The 23,159-nt window shown below is 37.0% G+C and overlaps 1 protein-coding gene and 1 long non-coding RNA gene across 3 annotated transcripts in view; one reads left to right on the forward strand and one right to left on the reverse strand.

Moving 5' to 3' along the window:
- The window catches only part of LOC309489756 (3',5'-cyclic-AMP phosphodiesterase 4D-like), a 288,142-nt gene that overhangs the window by 244,356 nt on the left and 20,627 nt on the right, over window positions 1-23,159 (reverse strand). For both annotated transcript variants that reach the window (XM_082158632.1, XM_082158631.1), the window contains exon 2: window positions 13,703-13,788. In XM_082158632.1, the coding sequence (XP_082014758.1) occupies window positions 13,703-13,744 (42 nt within the window). In that variant the 5' untranslated portion in view covers window positions 13,745-13,788. The remainder of the gene's footprint in view (window positions 1-13,702; window positions 13,789-23,159) is intronic.
- The window catches only part of LOC309489828, a 103,903-nt gene that overhangs the window by 32,143 nt on the left and 48,601 nt on the right, over window positions 1-23,159 (forward strand). The gene's annotated exons all lie outside the window — the stretch shown is intronic.

Here is a 23,159-nt window from a genome sequence, read left to right on the forward strand (position 1 = left end):
TCATCCGGCCGTGATGAAATATATATTTGAGTGTCATCAGCATAACAATGGAAACTTATTCCATGTTTCCTTATAATATTTCCAAGTGGCATCATATATATTGAAAATAACAGAGGGCCTAACACAGATCCCTGCGGCACTCCATAGTTCCAAATGTGACCTGGACATGAGATTTACTGCACTAAGATAATCACAAGTGTCATTTTGCATTTGTTTATACAAAAGAACAACATAATAATTTTCACACAAAAAAATAATATTTTAACGCTGCCTATTTTTTAAGCATATATTTATATAGCAAAGGTTCTACTGCTTTAACTTATGTTTATTATTATTATTATTATAGTAAATTGAGGCAATGAAAGTCATTACATGATATAATATATATATATAGTGCTGATGTCCAGGTCACATTTTACCTCAAAGCAAAAATGGAAAATAATGTGTGTGTATATAAAATCACACACACATTATTTATATTTTTGCTTTGAGGTAAAATGTGACCTGGACATGTTTCGGTGAGATTTACCCGATTAAGATGATCGTGGCAAGTGTCATTTTGCGTACGTTTATGCAAAAGAACACCATAATCATTTCCTATAAAAAAGATACAGGAAGAGCGTTAGTTTGATAAGTGGACTGAGTGCGTTTGAAAAGCAGATGCTGTGTTTCCTCCTTTTGATCTCTGAACATTTCAGGCCGCTACTGGTAAGATCTTCTTCTATTACTGTTAATCAGATCAGATTGATTGAATCAGGAGCAATCAGGATGCGATCAAACATGTGGGACTCCTCGCCACGGCTAATGTACTGCTCTGAGGTCAGCAGAAATGTGTGCGTGTGGATAAAAGGGCGCTGACGTCTATCTGACAGACAGATGCTACATGACATGCCTGTGTATGGATGAACGCAAACCTCTGAATAACCCAGCTTTCGTCAAAAGGGCATGTTGTCAACCACTGCCTGGTTGTGCCCTTTACAAGAATCAGCCAATCACAGCGCGCCGATTACAACGCTACCAGGGAGCTGATAAAGGAACAGTAGTAATAATGGTGCATTCATTGCTGATGCGCTCTAGGTGTTTCAATATACCAGACATTAAAAGATACAGAATGAACAATAAAAAACAGAGGGAAAGCCATTAAGGCTTTTATTGCTCAGAGGTTTGCTTTTTCAAAGCTCTTAATAGAGTTCTCCATTAAGTTTTATTGAAATATCAACTTTAGCTCCTAAAATCCCTTTTAAGGAATAGAAATACAGTACAGGCCAAAAGTTTGGACACATTACTATTTTTATGTTTTTGAAAGAAGTTTCTTCTGCTCATCAAGCCTGCATTTATTTGATCAAAAATACAGAAAAAAAAATGAATATTGTGAAATATTATTACAATTTAAAATAATTGGTTTTCAATTTATTATACTTTAAATTATCATTTATTTCTGTGATGCAAAGCTGAATTTTCAGGATCATTACTCCAGTCTTCAGTGTCACATGTGACATCCAGTCTATCACATGATCCTTTAGAAATCATTCTAATATCAGAATCAGAATCAGAATCAGAATCAGAAAGAGCTTTATTGCCAAGTATGCTTGCGCATACGAGGAATTTGTCTTGGTGACAGTAGCTTCCAGTACACATACAATACAAAGTGACAAGACAAGTGACAAGTAACAGGTATAAATAAAAAATAAAATAAAAAAAATAGAAAAAATAAAATAAAAAGATTATAAATTATAAATATATATAAAGTTATAAGGTGCTATAATGAAATGTCTGAGGGAAGTATTGCACATGTTTGTTCCACAGTAGGGGAACATTTAAGTGTTCATGAGGTAGATGGCCTGGGGAAAGAAACTTTTCCTGTGTCTGGTTGTTTTTGTGCTCGGTGCTCTGTAGCGTCGACCAGACGGTAACAGTTCAAACAGAGAGTGTGCTGGGTGTGACGGGTCCAGAGTGATTTTGCGAGCCCTTTTACTCACTCTGGATGAGTGCAGTACTTTGAGTGTGGGAAGGGTAGTGCCAGTGATTCGCTCAGCAGTCCGAACTATCCGCTGTAGTCTACGGAGGTCGGTTTTGGTAGCAGAGCCGAACCAGACGGTGATGGAAGTGCAGAGGATGGACTGGATGACAGCTGAGTAGAACTGTACGAGCAGCTCCTGTGGCAGGTTGAATTTCCTCAGCTGACGCAGGAAGTACAGTCTCTGTTGGGCTTTCTTCACAATAGAGTCTATGTGAGTGTCCCACTTCAGATCCTGAGAGATGGTGGTGCCCAGGAACCTGAATGACTCTACTGCAGTCACAGTGCTGTCCATGATGGTGAGTGAAGGGAGTGCAGGGGGGTTTCTCCTGAAGTCCACGATCATCTCCACTGTTTTGAGCGTGTTCAGCTCCAGGTTGTTATAACTGCACCAAAGAGCCAGCTGCTCCACCTCCTGTCTGTACGCAGACTCGTCACCGTTCCGGATGAGTCCGATAACAGTAGTGTCGTCTGCAAACTTCAGGAGCTTGACAGAGGTGTCTTTAGAGGTGCAGTCATTTGTGTACAGGGAGAAGAGCAGTGGTGAGAGAACACATCCCTGTGGAGCACCGGTGCTGATGGTGCGGCTGTCGGACGTGATTTTGCCCATTCTGACTAGCTGTTGTCTGTCTGTCAGAAAGCTGGTGATCCATTGACAGACGGAGCTAGGGACAGAGAGCTGGGTCAGTTTGGTCTGGAGCAGTGATGGGACGATGGTGTTGAAGGCAGAACTAAAGTCCACGAACAGAATCCTTGCATAGGTCCCTGGTTTGTCCAGATGTTGTAGGGTGTAATGCAGTCCCATATTGACCACATCATCCACAGACCGGTTTGCTCTGTAGGCAAACTGCAGGGGGTCCAGCAAGGGTCCAGTGATGTCCTTCAGATATGCTAACACCAGTCTTTCGAATGACTTCATGGCCACAGATGTTAAGGCAACAGGTCTGTAGTCATTGAGTCCTGTGATCTTTGGTTTCTTCGGGATTGGGATGATGGTGGAGCGTTTAAAGCAGAAAGGGACTTTGCACTGCTCCAGTGATCTGTTGAAGATCAGTGAGAAGATAGAGGCCAGCTGGTCAGCGCAGGTTTTCAGACAGGCTGGTGAAACACCGTCTGGGCCTGGTGCTTTCCTTCTCTTCTGTTTCCTGAAGATCTGACGCACATTATCCTCACTGATCTGAAGTGCAGGGAGGGAGGGGAGGGAGATGGCTGGAGGTGTTGATGGCTGTGTAGAGAGATGGTCAGGGCGGGTATGGGGTGTCTGATCGGGGGTCTCAAATCTACAGTAAAAGACATTCAGCTCGTTCGCAAGATGCTTGTTGCTGTCGATGCTGGGGGATGGTGTCTTGTAGTTGGTAATGTCTTTCAGGCCTTTCCACACTGATGCAGGGTCGTTGGAGGAAAACTGGTTTTCCAGCTTTTTGGCATAGCTCTTCTTAGCCACTTCAATCTCCTTTGTCAATGTGTTCCTGGCCTGATTATACAAGATCCTATCCCCACTCCTGTAGGCATCTTCTTTGACCTGACGAAGCTGTCTGAGTTTTGGTGTGAACCATGGTTTATCATTGTTGAATGATAAGTAAGTCCTGGTAGGGATGCATAAATCCTCACAGAAACTGATGTATGATGTTACAGTCTCTGTGAGCTCGTCCAGATCGCTGGCAGCAGCTTCAAAAACACTCCAGTCAGTGCATTCAAAACAGGCTTGTAAGACCTGCTCTGTGTCGTTGGTCCATCTCTTTACAGTCCTTATTACTGGCTTAGCAGTTTTAAGTTTTTGCCTGTAAGTTGGTAGAAGATGAACCAGGCAGTGATCGGAAAGTCCTAGAGCTGCTCTGGCGACGGAGCGATATGCATCCTTTGTTGTGGTGTAGCAATGGTCCAAAATATTATTGTCTCTGGTGGGGCATGTAATGTGCTGTTTGAATTTAGGCAGCTCACGTGTGAGTTTTGCCTGATTAAAGTCTCCGAGAATGATAAGAACAGAGTCCGGGTGTTGTTGTTCTGTTTCTGTGATCAGATCAGCCAGCTGTTGCAGCGCCGTACTCACGTGTGCTTGCGGTGGAATGTAAACACTGATGAGAACGAGCGAGGAAAACTCCCGCGGCGAGTAGAACGGCTTACAGTTAAGGAAAAGCACTTCCACATCAGGACAGCACATCTTCCTTAACACAGTTACATCAGTACACCACCTTCTGTTGATGTAAAAGCATGTCCCACCACCGCGCGTTTTACCCGTTGACTCCATATCGCGATCTGCTCTGAACAGCTGAAAGTCCGGTAGATGTAACGCGCTGTCCGGAATGGCTTCGTTCAGCCAGGTTTCCGTGAAACAAAGAGCAGCAGAGTTGGTAAAGTCCTTGTTTTTGCGTGAGAGCAGAAGTAGTTCGTCCATTTTGTTAGGGAGAGAGCGGACATTCGCCAGATGGATGCTAGGCAGCGCCGTTCTGAATCCGCGCTGCCTGAGCTTAACGAGTGTGCCGGCTCGCTTCCCACGCCTGCGCGTCTTATACTGTTTCCACAGTGCAGCGGCGCAACCGACGACAATGTTCCGCAAAACGCCAGAAGAATCAAGAACTGGTTGGTGATCAGTTGGTGTGCACTGCCGAATGTTCAGCAGTTCGTCCCTGGTATAACTGATAGCGTATGACAAACATAAAACAGGACAAACTAACAAAAACAGTGTAACAACTGGAGAGCTCAACACCGAGGCAGCCATCCGCGGCGCCATCTTGGATGTCCACGTATGATTCATTATCAAAGTTGGAAACAGTTCTGCTGCTTAATATTTTTTCATAACCTGTGATACTTTTTTAGGATACTTTGATGAATAAAAAGTAAAAAAAAAAAAAAAAAAAAAGAAGCAAATGTTTTAAAAATAGAAATCTTTTGTAACAGCAATATACACTACTGGTCAGTCATTTGGGGTCAGTAATTTTTTTTCTTTCTTTTTTTTAAATAAATCAATACTTTTATTCAGCAAGGATGTGTTAAATTGATAAAAAGTGATAGTAGGAAGATTTATATTATTAGAAAATATTTTTTTTATTTTGAATAAATGCAGTTCTTTTTAACCTTTTATTTATCAAATATATTAGGCAGCAGAACTGTTTCCAACACTCATAATAAATCAGAATATTAGAATGATTTCTAAAGGATCATGTGATAGACTGGATGTCACATGTGACATTGAAGACTGGAGTAATGATCCTGAAAACTCAGCTTTGCATCACAGAAATAAATGATATGTATTTTTGATCAAATAAATGCAGGCTTGATGAGCAAAAGAAACTTCTTTCAAAAACATAAAAAATAGTAATGTGTCCAAACTTTTGGCCTGTACTGTACACACCAGTCTTATTTTAGCATCACTGCTATACTATTACTATTTTGTTATTCTGTTTTCATTCTATTTTAAAGGTGCAGTGTGTGATTTTTAGCGACATCTAGTGGTGAGGTTGCGAAATACAACCAACAGAAGTTACGGTGGCCGACAGGAAGTGATGTTGTGAGGTTTCTTTACAAAGATAAATTAAGAAATTAGGTTTACTTAATTATTCAGTAAAACGATGTTATTGCGAATATTATTGTAACTTGTTCATCATTGTGTCAGTGTTTTATTCGATGACTTTAGCTTTAGCTTCTTTACACAACGAACAACATAGTGACGAAATGCGTTTGTCCGTTTAGGGCCACCGTAGAAACATGTCGATGTAAGCGGACCCGCGGTGTGTGTAGAGAGAAATGCCCATTATAAGCTAATAAAAACATAACGGTTCATTAAGTAAGGTCTTAATACACCACTGAACACATAGATGTATATATGATATTGCATTTCTGTCAACAGATCCTCCTAAATATTACACAATAATGCACCTTTAACTAATTTTATAACATGTCTACATAGTTATTATGGTAATATTTTACTATAAGGTCACATTTGTTATCATTAGTTAATATATTAATTAAAGGCACAATATGTATTTTTTTTATTTAAAAATATAAAAAATCACTATATCTATGTTATATATTTTTTAAAGTTGTGTATTTACATTATCCCAACAGTTCCAATTAACTTCTAAATCCAGAGAAATTAATATTTTAATTCGAAGACACGGACCGTGTCTTTATTTCCGTTTTGTCGCCGTCAATGCCGTCATATCCGTGTTGTCTCTGGTTTCCGCTCGTGCTGCCATGGCAACCAGAGCTATGAACCAGGGCCCTCTGATAGTAACCAAACTGACGTGGACAACTGTGTAGTTCGCAATGTCTATTTGCACGCTGTTGTTGTTTCGTTCAAACATTATGGATCATGGCAAGCAGACTTTGGATAAAAAAGGAGAACTAAACCGAGAATCAATATCAGCGCGGTGTTTTCGAGATGTCGAGAGCTCCCATAGACAGTATATAAACGAGAGCTCCACGTCCGAGACTTCGACCGCTCCTACATTAACAGGTGAGCACATTTACATAAAACTAATCAAGGTTATATAGTTCAACAATGATAAAATGTTAGAATATGATCTGTATGTTATTCTAATGTTGATCTAGCTTACTGCTAGTCTCATACAGACAAACTAACGTTAACACATACATTTCAACACATTCAAATGCAGTTTAGAGTGATAGTGTAATGTTAGACCAAGTGAAACAGCGCTGCGTTACCTCCAGGGTTTCCGTTGTCCGGTAATTGCCGGACATTGGCCGGAAAAAAAATGAAATGTCCGACAAAATTAAATCTCTCCGGTCAAATTGTCCGATTAAAATTACCTAATAATCCCGCCCCCCTAACACAATCTGAATTGGAGAATAAGCCTAAAATGTATAAAACAAAAATACACCAACCTTTGGCTATGTTATAAAGGAACAGGCTCTACCGTTTGAAAGTTATTAAACAACATCGCATGCTGCATTTCAAATAAAGCGCACGCCTAAAACGGCTGTAATATAGACCTAAACAACGAACGAATGAGTGAGACGTTTCAAATATGGCCAGGCCCAGGCAGACTAGCCGTAAAAGCTTTTTTCAGAGGCCAGACGCGACGGACGATGGTGAATCAGGAACGCCTGAAGCCTCAGATGTCCAGACAGCTCCACCACCACCGGAGAAAAAGCAGAATCGGATCAAAACGAAGCAGCGAAGTCGCCTTGCGGAGAACAAGGTTACGCGGCTTATGCGCATTGCAAGTTGTGGAGAGACACTAGCCGCGTTTCCATTAGGCTACCCTTCAAATTGCGCAAATTGAAATTGCGAATTAAAAATACGCACAATGGAAACACGTTAATTTCGCAAAAACTCCCGTTTATCGCAAGAACGTTTTTATGCTCGCATGAGGTGGTTTTTCAGGCAATTCGAAAAAGAAATATTTCGCAAAACTGCAATGGAAACAGTTTTTGCGCATTTGCAGTCACCTGACTTAGAAGACGCGGTGTGTTTGAGGTCCATGTATAGCTACGCAAATAATAATAATTTTATATTATTTTATTAGGCTATATTATGACATTTAATAAGCTATATTTAGAAGACGCTTTTATGCAAAAAAGGAACAAAGCTGAGTGTGGAGCGCGCACTGCATGGCACGGAGGCGCGGGCGTGACCACTTGCATTTTCCTATTAACAGTGGAAACAACTTAAAATACTCTATCATTTCTGGTCATACAGAAAATAATAATACATTATTCTCAACTACTTTTATTTGTGTAAACTCACAATAACAAGAAAACGTTGTGCTTTTGTAAAATAAAATAAAACAATCAGACGCACTTTCATGATCTCCATAAACTGGAGCGCGAGAACTGAAACAAAATATAGCCTATATATGTAGGCTAAAGCTTGAAATGTCCACTTTAAAACGAACAAATTCGAATCGAAAGCTAATACCTTCTGATTATGTACCTAATCCGTATGAAAGGTGCATTTCTCTCTAAAAGCGCATCTGCTTAACAGCGGAGATGGAGATGTGATTTTAGCCGACACTTAGAAAACAATAGTTTATTCATAATATTAATGGCTCTTCTCATTCAGCACTGCGGGAAAAACATCAATTCCAGGTTCTAATTTGGCCTTTGAAAACCAGTAGGCCTAAAATCGACATGTTTTTCATATTAATTTGTGAATATTTTAAATGTTTAATAAAGGGCCAAAAAGTCATAAACAAAAATCAGAAAATGCGTCGGTAGGCCTATTTACTTTTTTGCGCAGCAGTTTGTGTAGCCAGTTCAAATTAAAATTTTGGTGTTCAACTTTGCGTTTTAAAAAGACAACAACCGTTAATTTTTCGTTTTTCAATTACGGGTTAAAAAAGGAAAAACGAATGGACAAAAGTAGCCTACATGGATCGTTTGGACAGAATACGAGACAGAGTTCTTTATTAAATTCATAAAAGAAACAATAATTAGCCTATAGGAATACTGGATTCTAAATCTCAAATAAATGCCACAATCAAAACCTCGGAGCAGAAATGAGGGCGAAACACCCAGAAACTCCCTGTGTCGTTCGCAGTACAAGGGTCTTTCCCTAATGCTTGGATAACACGCCACGTCTCCTTCCATTAATCATAATAATAATGTCTAATGCGGTGGCTGTGATATTATATAAACCAACGTCTGTTGCCGTGATTTTTTAAATGACTTATCGTGAGAGAAAAAAGGACGTTTATCGCATATAACATCGGTTAATGGAAACGCCGTCATTTCGCAATAGTTTTTTTTATCGATATTTAGATAATAGCGCAAAACATTTGCGCAAATCTGTAATGTAAATGCGGCTATTTACACCGCGAGATATTCAGATATTTTATGTGGGGAAGGGGGATTGGTTTGTTAAACTATGAATGTGAAACCATAGTAAAAACAATTGGCGTTGATTGACGCCAATCGGACGTTCATGTTTTTTTTCCGTCTATTTGAAAGTTAGGCTAATAAACATGTTGCATTCTACACGGCCTGATTATGTCATTTTTTAAAGTTACATAGCCTGCCTCCAGTTTTCCTCAACTTGTCTAATTAAGAGGCAATATTTGACCGGCATATCATCAAAATGTCCGGAAAACGAAATCTCTGCCGGTCACTTTGACCGGCACCATTTTTTTCTAGCGGAAACTCTGGTTACCTCTCAAGTTTAATTTGTCTAATAAACTGACCTGTGAGTAGTAATTTTGCGTGTAGTTCGGTAGAATGAAATGTCCATATTCCTTTTATATCCGCGGGACTCGCATCGCGTTTGGAGCTGATAGCTGTCTCTTAGCAATCCCGAACTGCTTCAAATCACAGTCATGATAAAAGCATCGATGTATTCAGTAATCCATATACATTATTAGATCGGTCGGCTTGACGTTGACGACAAAATCCATAATTCATAGCAAATGTTGCGTCATCAATCTACGCCTTTGTTATTGTAAATAGGTTAGCGACCCCTAGTGGAGAAAAAATCCCATACTGTACGTTTAACTATGAGCAATTTATTTGGAAAACATTTATTAATCTTTTTTAAAGTTAGTTAAAAATGTTTGTGTTAGTTCACAGTGCATTAACTAATACCATTTAAATTTTTAAAAAGTATTAGTAAATGTTGAAACTAACATTAACTCAAATTAATTGTTCATTCTTAGTCTGTGTTAACAAATGAAAGCTCATTGTGTTCCGTTTTTATAAAGTTTTTGTTTATTAAATTTTATTATTAAAAATAATAATATTATTTATTATTGTTTCATTACTTGAATGAGAAATGTTGCCTTGGCAAAACAGCTGAAATAAAATATTTTTTTTCAATTTATTTTATTTCATTTATTGTTTATTTTATTTCAATTAATGTATTTTTATTTTATTTTATGGTTTTAGTTTTAGTTAATAATAATAATAATAACCCTAATACACACAAATGAGGCTGTGCTTGATGTACAGTAAGAGTACAGAGCTATAAAAAATAATCAGATAATTTGGTCTTGGAAGAATTTGCTAAGAAATGTTCACGTTCATATTTGAGATGTCCAATTAAAATAAGGTTGAGATCTCTTCTGAAACTCACATGTGAGATTATTACCGGAGGACTGGAGACTTACAACGTTTCTCTTATTGGCGTCTAGAAGGAACAACTGAGACAAATGATTTTTCATTTGTACTGAAAGTGCCCCCCCCCCACCTTGACTCCATGCACCATCGCTCTGAGATGACATTTAGACACGCAATTATAAAAGCACTTAAAGGCGGCCGGCGTAAACACGCTCGTCTCTCCTCGTGGTGCTGCGTGTCCTCATTTAAAGGCATTAGAAGCGATTTGCAGCTGCACTGCTGCTCACGCTTGACGTTGATGCTGGCCGGCGATGCAGAAAGTGACGTGGGGAGTGAGAAAGTGGCGGGTCTGTTGATCTTGCACCTCTGTGTCACATTAAAGCTGTCTGATGGTGACACACACTTCCGTCACAAATCACATGGCTGACCAGAACACTCGTTCAGCAAAGGGAGCGCAAGGACCATTTGAGCTGACAACTGTATTTAAAGCAGTGGTGAATTTAAAGTCATATTGAGATGGGATTCGCAGCCCATTTACTTTGTTAACACAACACTGCAATGTTTGAAATATCCCACTCAGTATTTTTGTCTTGTTTTCCAGTACATTCTTAAATCAAGATACATTTACTTGAGAAGCAAATGCAAATGCCCTAAGATGTTAAGAATACAGTGTCAAATCAAGTCATCTTCATTTATATAGCGCTTTTAACAATGTAGATTGTTCCAAAGCAGCTTTACATTGATAATAGGAAATTTTAAGTAAAGTGTTTTGGCTTTATAGCAGCTCTAGAATAAAGTTATTGTCCAGCTAAAGTTAGTTTGATTGATTCACTTCCTTCGCAACGATCATTAGTTATTAACTTAGGGGCCGCTGACATGACACCGTTTAAAGGCGAGACACTACAGGTGAATCGGGTAAAAATTTTAAATAATATAATATCACCATGAAACTTTCTCAGTTGATTACTTACACAAGTATATAAAAAAAATTTATTACAAGTTTTAGAAATTTGTATGTTTAATTATGCAAATTAGGCATTATCTCATTAAATATGCACGATTTTGCATATATTTTCGGTAGATAGATCTGAACATATGATGCAAAATTCTCTTTTCATTTTGTTTACACACAAGATGAATTTTTTTTTATAATAATTCAGGATATGCTTTCATTACCTAGGAAATCAAAATAAACTGTCCAAAGCCTTAAAAAATCGTATTTTTTTATTAAAATGTCCCATAAATCAGGCCAGGAATGATTTATTAAGAAATCCCTCTGAAAATATCTTCAGAATACTGCTAAGTGCATAACTGGAGAGTTTGGTGTACACAGGTGTACATAGGCTGAGATGTTTGTACTGGAGAATGACAAAAGACACATTTTGAGAAAACGGCATTTAAAGAGTTAAATAGCTCTAAATGAGATTTCGTCATTCACGATTGGTTACTGATAGAAAGGAAATGCCCATATTTGGGTTACATAGCGTTGTGCAGGAGACTCAGAGCTTTACAACGATACCGGTCGTGTCAAAATTAGCCTAAGTGTGTTTTTGCTGAAAACAATAAAGTATATCTGCCAATGTGGTCAGATAAATAAACTTGCTTTCCTTTTGAATTAAGTTTATTTTGCTTAATTAACACTTTACTTGAAGGTTTGTGCATAAGACAGACATGACACCTTCATTATCATGACATGACACATTATGCAAATATGACATTGTTTGAGATGTCTTTGTCATGACAACTTGACATAAACCAATACATCATAACCTGTCATAAATGTGTCATAAGCATGACATAGCAGATTAATTATCAAACTTAAGAAACTACTTAGCTTTATGGGTTTTGACATTGGCCGTCATGAGGCCATTATAACTGTGTCATGAATATATTTCTGACCACTTTTTTTCCCCAGTATTAGTTATAAAATAATTTGACAGTTTTAACACTTAATGACATTTTAATGACAAATTAAATTCGTATCACTGTAGTTGAAGTCAAGAAAAATATTCATGACACTGTTATAAAATTATTTGACAAGAGTATTACACTTAATGACAAGTTAAATTTGTACCCCTGGGAAAAAAAGTGGTCAGAAATATAATGTAATATTAACCCATAAAGCTAAGCAGTTTCTTAAGTTTGATGATTAATCTGCTATGTCATTCTTATGACACATTTATGACATATTTATGACAGGTTATGTTGTCTTGGTAATGTCAGGTTGTCATGACAAAGACACTGACAGGTTATGATGTATTGGTTTATGTCAAGTTGTCATGACAAAGACATCTCAAACAATGTCATATTTGCATAAAGAATTTCATAATCGAGCGAATGACACTTAATGACAATTGTCATAAACATGCATAAAACCTCCTTCATATTCATGACATGTGTCGTGTCATGATTATGAAGGTGTCATGTCACTCTTATGCAAAACCCTTCAAGTAAAGTGTTACCGATTATATTTATTTTTTAAATCTCCCTGTAGTTAATCATTTTATTCCTGAAAACTCATCTTTGATCACCAAAATGACATATTTAAAAAATGTTCCTTAAAGAAATTCTTCATGCCTTCAAATATCTTGAATGTAACTCGACACCCTCGCCTCATTTAGTATGTGCGGTTCTATGAATATGCAAATGAGCCCCGCCTCCACTCACTCACTCAGCTCAGAGATCCACTGGTTTACGATCACACGTTGATCTGATTGGTTACAAGGTAGTTTGTGACGTCAGAAACACCAGCGATTTCAAAGCGTGTGTTTGAGACTGTCTTTGGTTCACTGCAGTTTTAAGGAGAAAATACTCAGCAATGCTGTCGAATTATGAATTTACACATGGTTTGTCTTAAAGCATATTAAAAACACCACATAGACACATAAACAACATTAAAAGCTGGATTTTCACCACAGGGGGACTTTAAGCGTAAACTCACTCAATTATGATACATTTCTTGAATTATGATCACAAAGCAAGACTTAATATCTTAAGTAATTTTGCTTCTATAAATGCATCTTCATTTAAGAATGTTTAGATATTTGTATTGGAAAACAAGACAAAAATACAGAGTTAAAAAATAGTTGTTTTGCAGTGACCGTATTTCTGAGTATAGAACGGCATTTTATTTTGATTTTATCCATCGGAAATTTATTGCATATCATTTTACAGAAAGATTATACAGACAAACCTTTTTTAGGGAATCACATGCAGTCGTGCACTGATGAATTATTCACAATAATACAAGAAACGTGTATTAAGAAAGTAAATAGGGCCCCTTTGATTTAATTTTGACTTCAAATTAGGTAGTATAATTGCCTCTGGTGCTGTAATGTGTCAAATCAGAGGTGCATTTCATCAGCAGTTATTCTGCAAACTTCACTGCAAACTGCTTTCTTCACAAAGTCTTGAATATTACATGTCTCAGCTCCCAGAATGAGTCATCAAACCTCACAGGCAAAGAGTGATTGCAATTTAAATAAAAAAAACAAGAGTAGTGAACATACTTTAGAGCGCAGGCTGCGACGACTGCTCTACCACTACAGACTTTCTCTATAACAAATTAGAGAAACATAATTGCTTCACCTCATTCCCAAGATTCCCATTATGGGAATTTATTCCTGATTTTACACTTTGTACAGTGAAAGTACAGGAGTATTGAAATGCACTCACAGTCCCCAGGGAGTCTGTCGCCGTGCAATCGATCTTTTTCATCCTGCCAGATGCTACAGCATGTAATTCCTCACACAGTCAAAGAGCTAGAAGAGAAAAACAAGAATAAAGCTGGTCAAAGTGTCAAAATAGACCAGCAATGAACCGCATTAGACATATGGAGACCAACAGTGAGTGGATACTGGATAGATCCCATTATCAGTAGAAAGCGGTCCATCTAGGCAACACTTTTAGGCACCAAAGGCACCTTTGCAAAATAAAACAATGCATAAGTAAATAAAACAAATAAATAAATGCATTAACAATTAATGCATAATTAATCTCATTAATAATTGCATAAATAAGCAAATGCATAAATATTTGCAATGAACAAATGCATAAAATAAATAAATAAATGCATTAAAAAAATCACCCATTGTGAAACCTGTGAACAGAAAGCATAAAAATGAATGTCTTAAACGGTCTTAAACCCAAATTAAAGGTGTAATTAAGCAGCACAGCTGTTTTTCAACATTGATAATAATCATAAATGTTTCTTGAGCATCAAATCATCATATTAGAGTGATTTCTGAAGGATCATGTGACACTGAAGACTGGAGTAATGATGCTGAAAATTCAGCTTTGATCACAGGAATAAATTACACTTTACTAGATATTCACATATAAAACAATTACTTTACATTATAATAATCATTCACTATTTTTACTATCTATTAGTATTAGTATCATTTATCCAATAAACTTGGTGAGCAGAAGATCTCTGTCAAAAAACACAAAACATATCACAGACCCCAAACTTTTAAACAGTAGTATACGCACACACAGGACAGAAGACAACCCACAATGCAACGCGATGAGTTCAATGAAAAATTTCACACAAGTTGGACGACTAAGTCAATAGAAATGTTAGTTATGAACATGATTTAGTTGTAACATTCATTATTTGAATATCAACCCAATATTTGTTGGTGCTTCCTATCGACGGCGACACGCGACGATCCTATTTTAGAAACGGTTTCTATTTTTCTGCGACGTCGCGCTGGAACAACAAACACAAAGTGTGGCGATGATAATCTCAGGTGCTGTTTATGTGCTTTATTTGATGTTAAAAGCGTGTCATGTGACTCTGAATATCATTTAGTGCTCCAGCTTTGTGGCTGTAAAAGCAACAATGGATAATTCACCTCAGATCTTGAAATTAAACAAATGGAAACAAGAACGTTCAAACTGTGAACAAACAAGTGTATTCTTTGACAAAGATTGTTAAAGTAACTCAGTAGCCTATGTGTTTTTAATAATGTTTAAATGGTGTAATATTTGTGAATTTGATTATGTAGCTACTTATCAATTTTCTTGCGAGTGCCGTCAAGACCACGAGACTCCGCCCACAGGCTGTTCTGATTGGCTGACTCCGCCCACACGCTGTTCTGATTGGCTGTGGGTTTTGATTGATTTTGACGTATCTCGCAGTCGCGTCGCTTCTAGTGTGGACAGATAAATTATTTGACGCTGGAATCTTATCGCATCGCGTCTGGTTAGGACACGGTGTCAGTCGAGTCTCTTATGGGTTTCCCGTGGGAAGCACTTGTGTGGTATGCTTGAGAGATCGTGAATGATGTGTTTCAAATCAGACACTTATTAGGTTCAGGTCTCTGTAAGGAGTAGTCGGCGAGAAAGCTCTCTAATAGGGTTTATGGGGTCAGAGGAGGTCCTGTGTTAATATTAAAATGAGGACAGACGAGCTGAACACCCACTCGAGGACTACAGTTGAGATGAATCCAGCTTTAACGAGAACTGCAACTGCTCACAACAACAAACCTGAGCCAGCAAATCATGCAAATCAGCAACAGATTGAACAAAGAAGAGAAGAAAGACACATGATGTGTCCAAAACAGCCCAAGAAACTTCCATCAAATGGAAAGAGGACACTGACAATGCGTCAACAGACAAGACAGAACACTTCATCTAAAACAATGTCTCAGCTTTCAAATTCTGTCAATTTTATTACAAAATTAGTCATAAATACTGGGTATTGACACAAATTTCACAATTCTATTCGATTTCGATTCACAAGCTTGCAATTCTATTCAATTTCGATTCCGATTCGATTCAATATTGATTATTTTGGATATCAGGGACAATACATGCCAAATTTTCTCAAGGAAAACAAATCTCTTAACTGATGTTGTAAACTATAGGAGTCAGTTGTAGTCTATAGGCTTCATTAGCCTACTATAATATTGAAGGTAAAAATTTACTGATTTGTATACAAACACTTAAATTACACTTTTATTTATTTTTATAATAATAAAGTTATATGAAATATAAACATTTAAATGGTGGCTGTCATAAAAACTTGCCAGATTTATTCAAACATGCATTAAATATTGAAGAACATTCAAAATTATTATGAAAATGTAATATGGTGCATATATTTAGCAAAACGTTCCTCTCTAGAGTTAATTTTTCTAGCTCTTGAGCTGAGCTGAGTCAGAGTGATCTCACGCCACAGCGCCAAAACTGTATTTATGTCTTTGAATTTCGAAGAAAATGGACGTAATTTGAAATCTGAGACTTTGTTTCATATCAATAGTAACAAAGCACAAAGATTATTGTGATTTATTGGATGGGATGCGCACTACAATGTTACATTCATTCACTCAACTGAAAACAGGATGACTAGGCCTAATCGATTCTTGGGATTTAAGAATCGATATCGGTTCGTAAAAATGAGAATCGATTAAAATCGAGAAATCGATATTTTTTATCCAGCCCTAATAAATACCATTTTGGTGATGTGAACACGCCTCAATTCAAGCGGCATGTGAACCGATCTGGGGTGCGTTTCCCGTACAACTATATAGCTCGCTGCTTAACTACCATAGTACGATGCATCGTTGGAGAAATCAACTACACTGTAGAGCCCGACCGATATGGATTTTTGGGCGCCGATGCCGATACCGATAAAAAAAAGCCAGATACCGATATATCGGCCGATATTATTTATGTGTATATTATAATACAGTAGCAATATTATTTATGTGTATTATAGTACAGTAAGTTTGGACACACTTTCCAATTGGTGTGTACAAACTTTTGATGGGTACTGTATATACACAGTATAAACAGAATAAATATATAAACGTTTTGCAATGATCACTCAAATGTGGTGATCAAACACTTGTGTGACAAAGATATGTAATGGAGGCAGGGTGAATGATAGAATGAGAATTTGAGCTGTAACCAAATTAGTTTGCATTGCATTTTATATTATATTATATTATATTATATTATATTATATTATATTATATTATATTCTAAATACTGTTGCATAATCTTCATTAACGACTTTGTCTTTTAATTTAGTCACGTTATTTAAAACATAACTTGTATCAATAAATATATCAAAAGTGTCACTGACAAAACCTTATCTTCTATTTTTAATCTTAATTTCTCTAATATCTACCAGTGGAGGAAGAACTCAGATCTTTTTAGTAAAGTAAAATTAATAATATCATAATGAAAACGTTTATAATTACATATGTACAGTTTTATACTATTTTAAATAAGTAGTAAGCAAAATGTACTAAACGTGAAACTAGGCTATAGGGCTGGACCCGAGTATTCGTTCGGTGGGTTGGTATTCGATTTGAAAATTTGACATTTGAATATATATATATATTTTTTCACATCTGGGATCCCCCGCGAAACGGTTCTCATTCGCGCTTGAATAAGGCCGGCGACACACTGACTGCGTGGCATGGCCGTTTTTATTTCGGCTCCCATGTTAACAGGTTGGAGTTTGCACACTGCCTGCGTGAGACACACGTCTCTCAGGAGCGGCTCGAGCCACGCGGAAAACGCGTGCATGCAAGAAATAGAACCGACGCGCAAGTGTTCCAGCAACGGGAGTGTTCTCTGGCTAGAGCGCAGAACAGCGCTCTAGCCAGTTTGTATGGAGGAAGTGCATGTCTGAGCTTGTGTTTTGGATTAAGCTGTGTTGCTTTGACATTGTGGAAAATAGAATAATAGAAACATTGTGGAAAATAGAATAATAGAAACAAAATGTATTAGCCTTTTTACCCGTTATTATCAATCTAAATTAATCTCGTTTTTTTATTTAACTTAATTTCGTTTTTCTTTATTTAAATTTCGTTTTTTCTTTATTTAAATTTCGTTTTTCTTTATTTAAATTTCGTTTAATTTCTTTATTTAAATTTAGTTTTTCTTTATTTAAATTTAGTTTTTCTTTATTTAAATTTCGTTTAATTTCTTTATTTAAATTTCATTTTTCTTTATTTAAATTTCGTTTTTCTTTATTTAAATTTCCTTTAATTTCTTTATTTAAATTGAGTTTTTCTTTATTTAAATTTAGTTTTTCTTTATTTAAATCTACCCTTTACTGTGTCTAATTTTGTTAGTCAGAAAAATATTAGACTACCTTAAAAGTATTGCTTAATTTAACAGACCTGTGTGTGTGCGTTTTATATCACTAACAGTGTCCGTTCTCGGACGCGTTCTCTGCCCGCGTGAGGTGCGCCGCTTCCCGCTCGCGCTGTTCTGTAGTTTACTAAAAGTGTATTAATTCTGAACGTGTCGCGTCTCGCGTGTCCATCTGGCTACTCTTAATGCAAAATGGCCCTATATAAAGTGTTATAATTACATAAATTATTGGAATATTGCTTGATGTTGTAACGTAGCAGAATGAGCTTTAACACTGTGTCTACACCGGACGCGGCTGTTGTTTTTTTTGCCACTTTTGCCAGTTCTTTGTGACAGCTTTTAGGTGCTTTATTGGCAGCGCCATCCTTACATAAATCACTGCACGCTGCATTTTTTTTTATATTAATTTATCGGCCGTTATAAATGCCGATACCGATAGTTAGGAAAATGCCTAATATCGGCCGATAATATCGGCCCGCCGATATATCGGTCGGGCTCTACTACACTGTAAAAAAAAATTACATCCCCAAGTCAAAAATTTCTAGTGACTGATAACATCTAAATTTTTCAATTAGTCTGACGTATTATTTCTCATTGAGCCAATGTTAACAGACTATTGCAACAAGAATTGCACTTGGGCCAATTTAAAAATTTAGATGTGACCAGTCACTAGAAACTCAGTCACTAGACTTGGAGAGGTTAGAAATGTTTTACAGTGTAGCTAATCACGACTGTTTCCCGAAACCGTATGTCGCAAAGTATCGTTCAACCACGTTGGTTTATGACGTCTCGCACGTGGTGGACTAATAACTTATTTTAATTAATCTGTTTGAGATCGAATTAACGCTAGATTTTGTCATATAAGTTACAGACATGGCATCTGAAGACCATTTCTAATTTTTCTCAGATATTTTGTTTTATTACCAGACTCAATATTTGGCTCGTTCTTACATAGTAAAGCACGTTCGCACATGCGCAGTCTTCAAAAACGGTGCTTTAAATCTCTTGACACACTAAAAGACGTAAATTACATTTGTATGTATTCTAAATAAATAACACGGGTTGTACTGAATGTCAGCTTGCTTATTTTGCTAAATATAAGGATTTATTCAGTCTACATCTCATGTAAACTAGAAACTATGCTTCTAATCACAGCTCGAGAGCTGTCGTTCCAACCACACAAGTTTGCGATGCTGTTTGCGAACGTTCGTTGGAACGATGGTTTCGGGAAACACCAAATCGTTGAACTATACTGATAACGACGGAACTTGCGACCATAGTTGGCTAACGATGCTTTCAGGAAACGCACCCCAGAGTTCCTCTATTACTAGTTATAGCACCAAATACACATGAAAGAACATCAGAAGGAATGGTGAAAGATACGGTACAGCTTACTGAAATAAATCATGTCTCATGTAATCGTTCAATGAGTGTTTCATCTGCAGAAAGACATGAATAAAATCACTTGTGAACAATATGTCAAGTAAAGACATTCAATGACCATATAGCATGTTAGATAGCTAGAAAAATGAACTCTGGAGAGGAGCATTTTGCTAAATATATGCACTATATAATTGTATTTTTACTCTTATTTCATCATAAAATATGACTATTATAAAAAACGCATTATATTAATCTTATAAGAATGAGTTGTGAATTTTAACCTTTAATAATAATACCAGCTGACAGATTTTTCTTTGTTTTCAGCATTGATTTTGTTTCCTTTGGAAAAATGTACATAACTGTACCTGATATTAAGCCAAATGAATGGATCCTGAATCAAGATCGGAATCAAATTGCAAGCTTACGTATCGAATCACTCCAAGTGAAATGAACAGCACAAATTAAGTCTATTAATCGATAATCTGCCCCTGTATAATCATCTTTTTCCGTGAAAAAGGAATAAAGTTGTTGGTGATTTACTGCCTCTAGTGTTCATTTCAGTCAGAAATCACCGTGATTTGTATGTAATGGTACGGGTACGTGTTTTGAGTTTTGCAATAATGTAGGAAGAGGCACGTTTTTCCGATGAGCCCGTGTTGTGAAATTTTATGGATGTTTGCGGTTTTGAGCCTGAGAAAACACAGAGCCAAGAACCCTGGGAAGAAATGACAGCCGACCTCTTCATCCGTCTCTCATCATCAGCTAGTGAGAGGTTTCAGAGCTCTTCCGCTGGCGTTCTCAACACCTGACGGAAGCTCAGGACAGAACAATTACTCTCCCAAATGAGCCGAGATTTCCTGAAGCTGCTTTTCTTATTTACCTCGAGGAAATGAAAGACTGAAGAGAATGAAGTGATGTGACAGTGGAAAGCTTGAGTGACACCATGACAAATCGGCCCGAAAGAATGTGACTAAGTCTATCAGAAAAAAAAAAAAAAAAAAAAAAAACATTTAAATGTGCAAATGGAGACTTTTGTTTGGGATCAACATTAGAGTTAAATAGGATATTTAGTGTTTAAAACAACTGATTTCATCCATTCCATTGAGAACAGCGTTAAAATCCTAACCTAACCATAAACATATATATATATATATATATATATATATATATATTTATATATATATAAAGATAAAAAAAGTGACATAAAAAATGTAAGTTAAAGTGGAAGTACTAAAACGACTAACTTTAAAACTGAAATAAAACTAAATTAAAGATAAATAGGAATGTTAAAAAACGAAAAAAAAATCACAAAAATCACAAATGATTTAAATTACAATGAAATAAAATCAATTAAAATTAAGCAAAAATTTATTAAATTAAAATTGAAAATAAAATCAAACTGAAAACTAAAAAAATAAAGTTCATTTAAAATATTAGTAAATAATAAAATAACATCGATTGACAATTGATTGAATAGTGGAAAGTGTCTCTATGATTGAATTCAGTCGAGAGAAAACTTAAGAAGATGATAAAAAATGTTAAATTAAATCTGGTCCATTTCATGTTGGCCTCAAGTCTCCTGCTTCTCAAATGTTTCTCTTAAAGAGAAAAATAAACAGTAATCTTCCACGCACCTCCTCTAGGGTTAAGAAGAGATATCAGTGTGTGTGCTCTGAAAACACTGAAGTCTCAGATATCTCTCAATATATGCATTCCAACATTTCTCAAATGATCATGCTTTATGTGTGAACTAGGGCTGTCACTTTTTATTTGATATTCGAATATGCATTCGAACATGACGTGAAATATCCGAAATCGAACTATAAATAAACGATCCGGTTTTTAAAGTGCCATGTTTTGCGCATTTTTTACAGTCTTTGCTTTTTATTTTATTGTTTGCCATCTCATCCAGTAACGGCCGCTCTACACGTATTGTAGCGTAGGCCCATGACCAAATCAAGCGAATAATAGCCAATAACCAGCTTGTTTTGAAAATGGAAGATAACGACAAGACTAAAGAGACCGCGCTGTAATTCCTGCCTATTACACACACACACACACACACACACACACACACACACGACCCACTGAAAAGACGCGTGTCAGTATCGAGTTCTCTTTCGGGCTTGAACAAACCATAACACACAAATTATGCCAAATGTCTGTTTTGTCGAGTGTCCTCATAAGAGCAGTCTTAAAATATTTAAACAAAGTCTTAAATGAATGTAGAGATTTGTGAGAAAATGGGATGCGTGTCGGATCGCGTCTCTGTCAGCAGCGGCTGCTCTTAAAGTGTCATTAATGTTAATCAAAGAACAAAGGTAAGAGAGTAAATGACTCACTCAGACCCGGCGCCAGGAGGATTATTATACCGGTGGCCTAATCATGAATGCACTCCGCTATCTTTAACACATCTCCGGCGAACGGCTTTTTCACGCAAAAGAAAAACTCTTCATGAAGCGCAGTGAAATTCAGCGACCATGTGGCGTTTCCGGATGGATCGAGTTGTTCGTTAACTTCATTTTACATTTTACTCGTAGATATTCGAATATATTGCTTGATATTCGATATCCGTTCAAATTAGATTTTTCTCAAAAGTGACAGCCCTAGTGTGAACTACTGAACTCTTTTGTGTCTGTTTACTTCCCCTGATGATTTTTAGATGAGACATCTGAGACAAAGGTGATAATTGAACAACAACAGAGAACAATGAAGCGGCACATTCCCAGGGATCTTATGACGTTTTGCTATTTTTTATTTATTTCAGTAAACAGACAGGCTGTGTTATTAAATCTGACAAATGATAGTCTAACGACTCATGCTAAAACGAGAAGTCTGGTGACGAACACGGTCTACAAAGGGGAAATGAACCGTTTTCCTCTCTGTCAGTCACACAACAGATGCGGTGAAAGAAATCAAAACATGAGAAGTTCTTGCCGGCTGTCATAACATGTCATTTAAGTCACAATGAGGCCTGTGATGTATTCCCGAGATTCGTGTGGGTGGGATGGAAAGCGTTGCACTAAATTGGCCACAATAAGAGGTCAATTCTTTCCAATAAGGAGAAGTTCTTCCCCGGTCACATACGGATATGATTGATGGTTCAGCACTGCAGTTTTGAGACACCGTGGGTTATTTCTAAAATGGTTACTGAGTCCCTGCGATCCCCTACCGCTCTTTAAACCAACCCCACGCTCCTGAAGACTCTCTAAATCACTTCGAGAGGTCCTCGGATAATTGTGGGATTTTATATCATTAGAGTGCACTAATTCAGTTTCACTGCTGGCGCTGATATTAAACGGAAAATGAACCAGGGGGTAGAAATGATAATGAAGGATATTAAGGCGTATGAATGTGATTTCAGGGCACAGCGGCGAGACGAGAGCAGAACACGTCTCCACTCAGAGGGAAAGATTATACTTGGAAGCCCTTCCTGACATCACTGGCTACGTTTACATGCACAACTTTTGTTTACATCCCATCTCATCAATCTCAGTCCGATGGAGTGTTTATGTGAACGCTGAAAAACACGTGATCGGGTTGATGTGCGCGTTTATACGTCACAAGATTCAAATCGGAATATATATTTTTGACATGTGCTGTTTGCGCATAATAACCATTCTTCTACATG

This window comes from Leuciscus leuciscus (assembly GCF_965113295.1).
Source record: "Leuciscus leuciscus genome assembly, chromosome: 24".
NCBI lineage: Eukaryota > Metazoa > Chordata > Actinopteri > Cypriniformes > Leuciscidae > Leuciscus > Leuciscus leuciscus.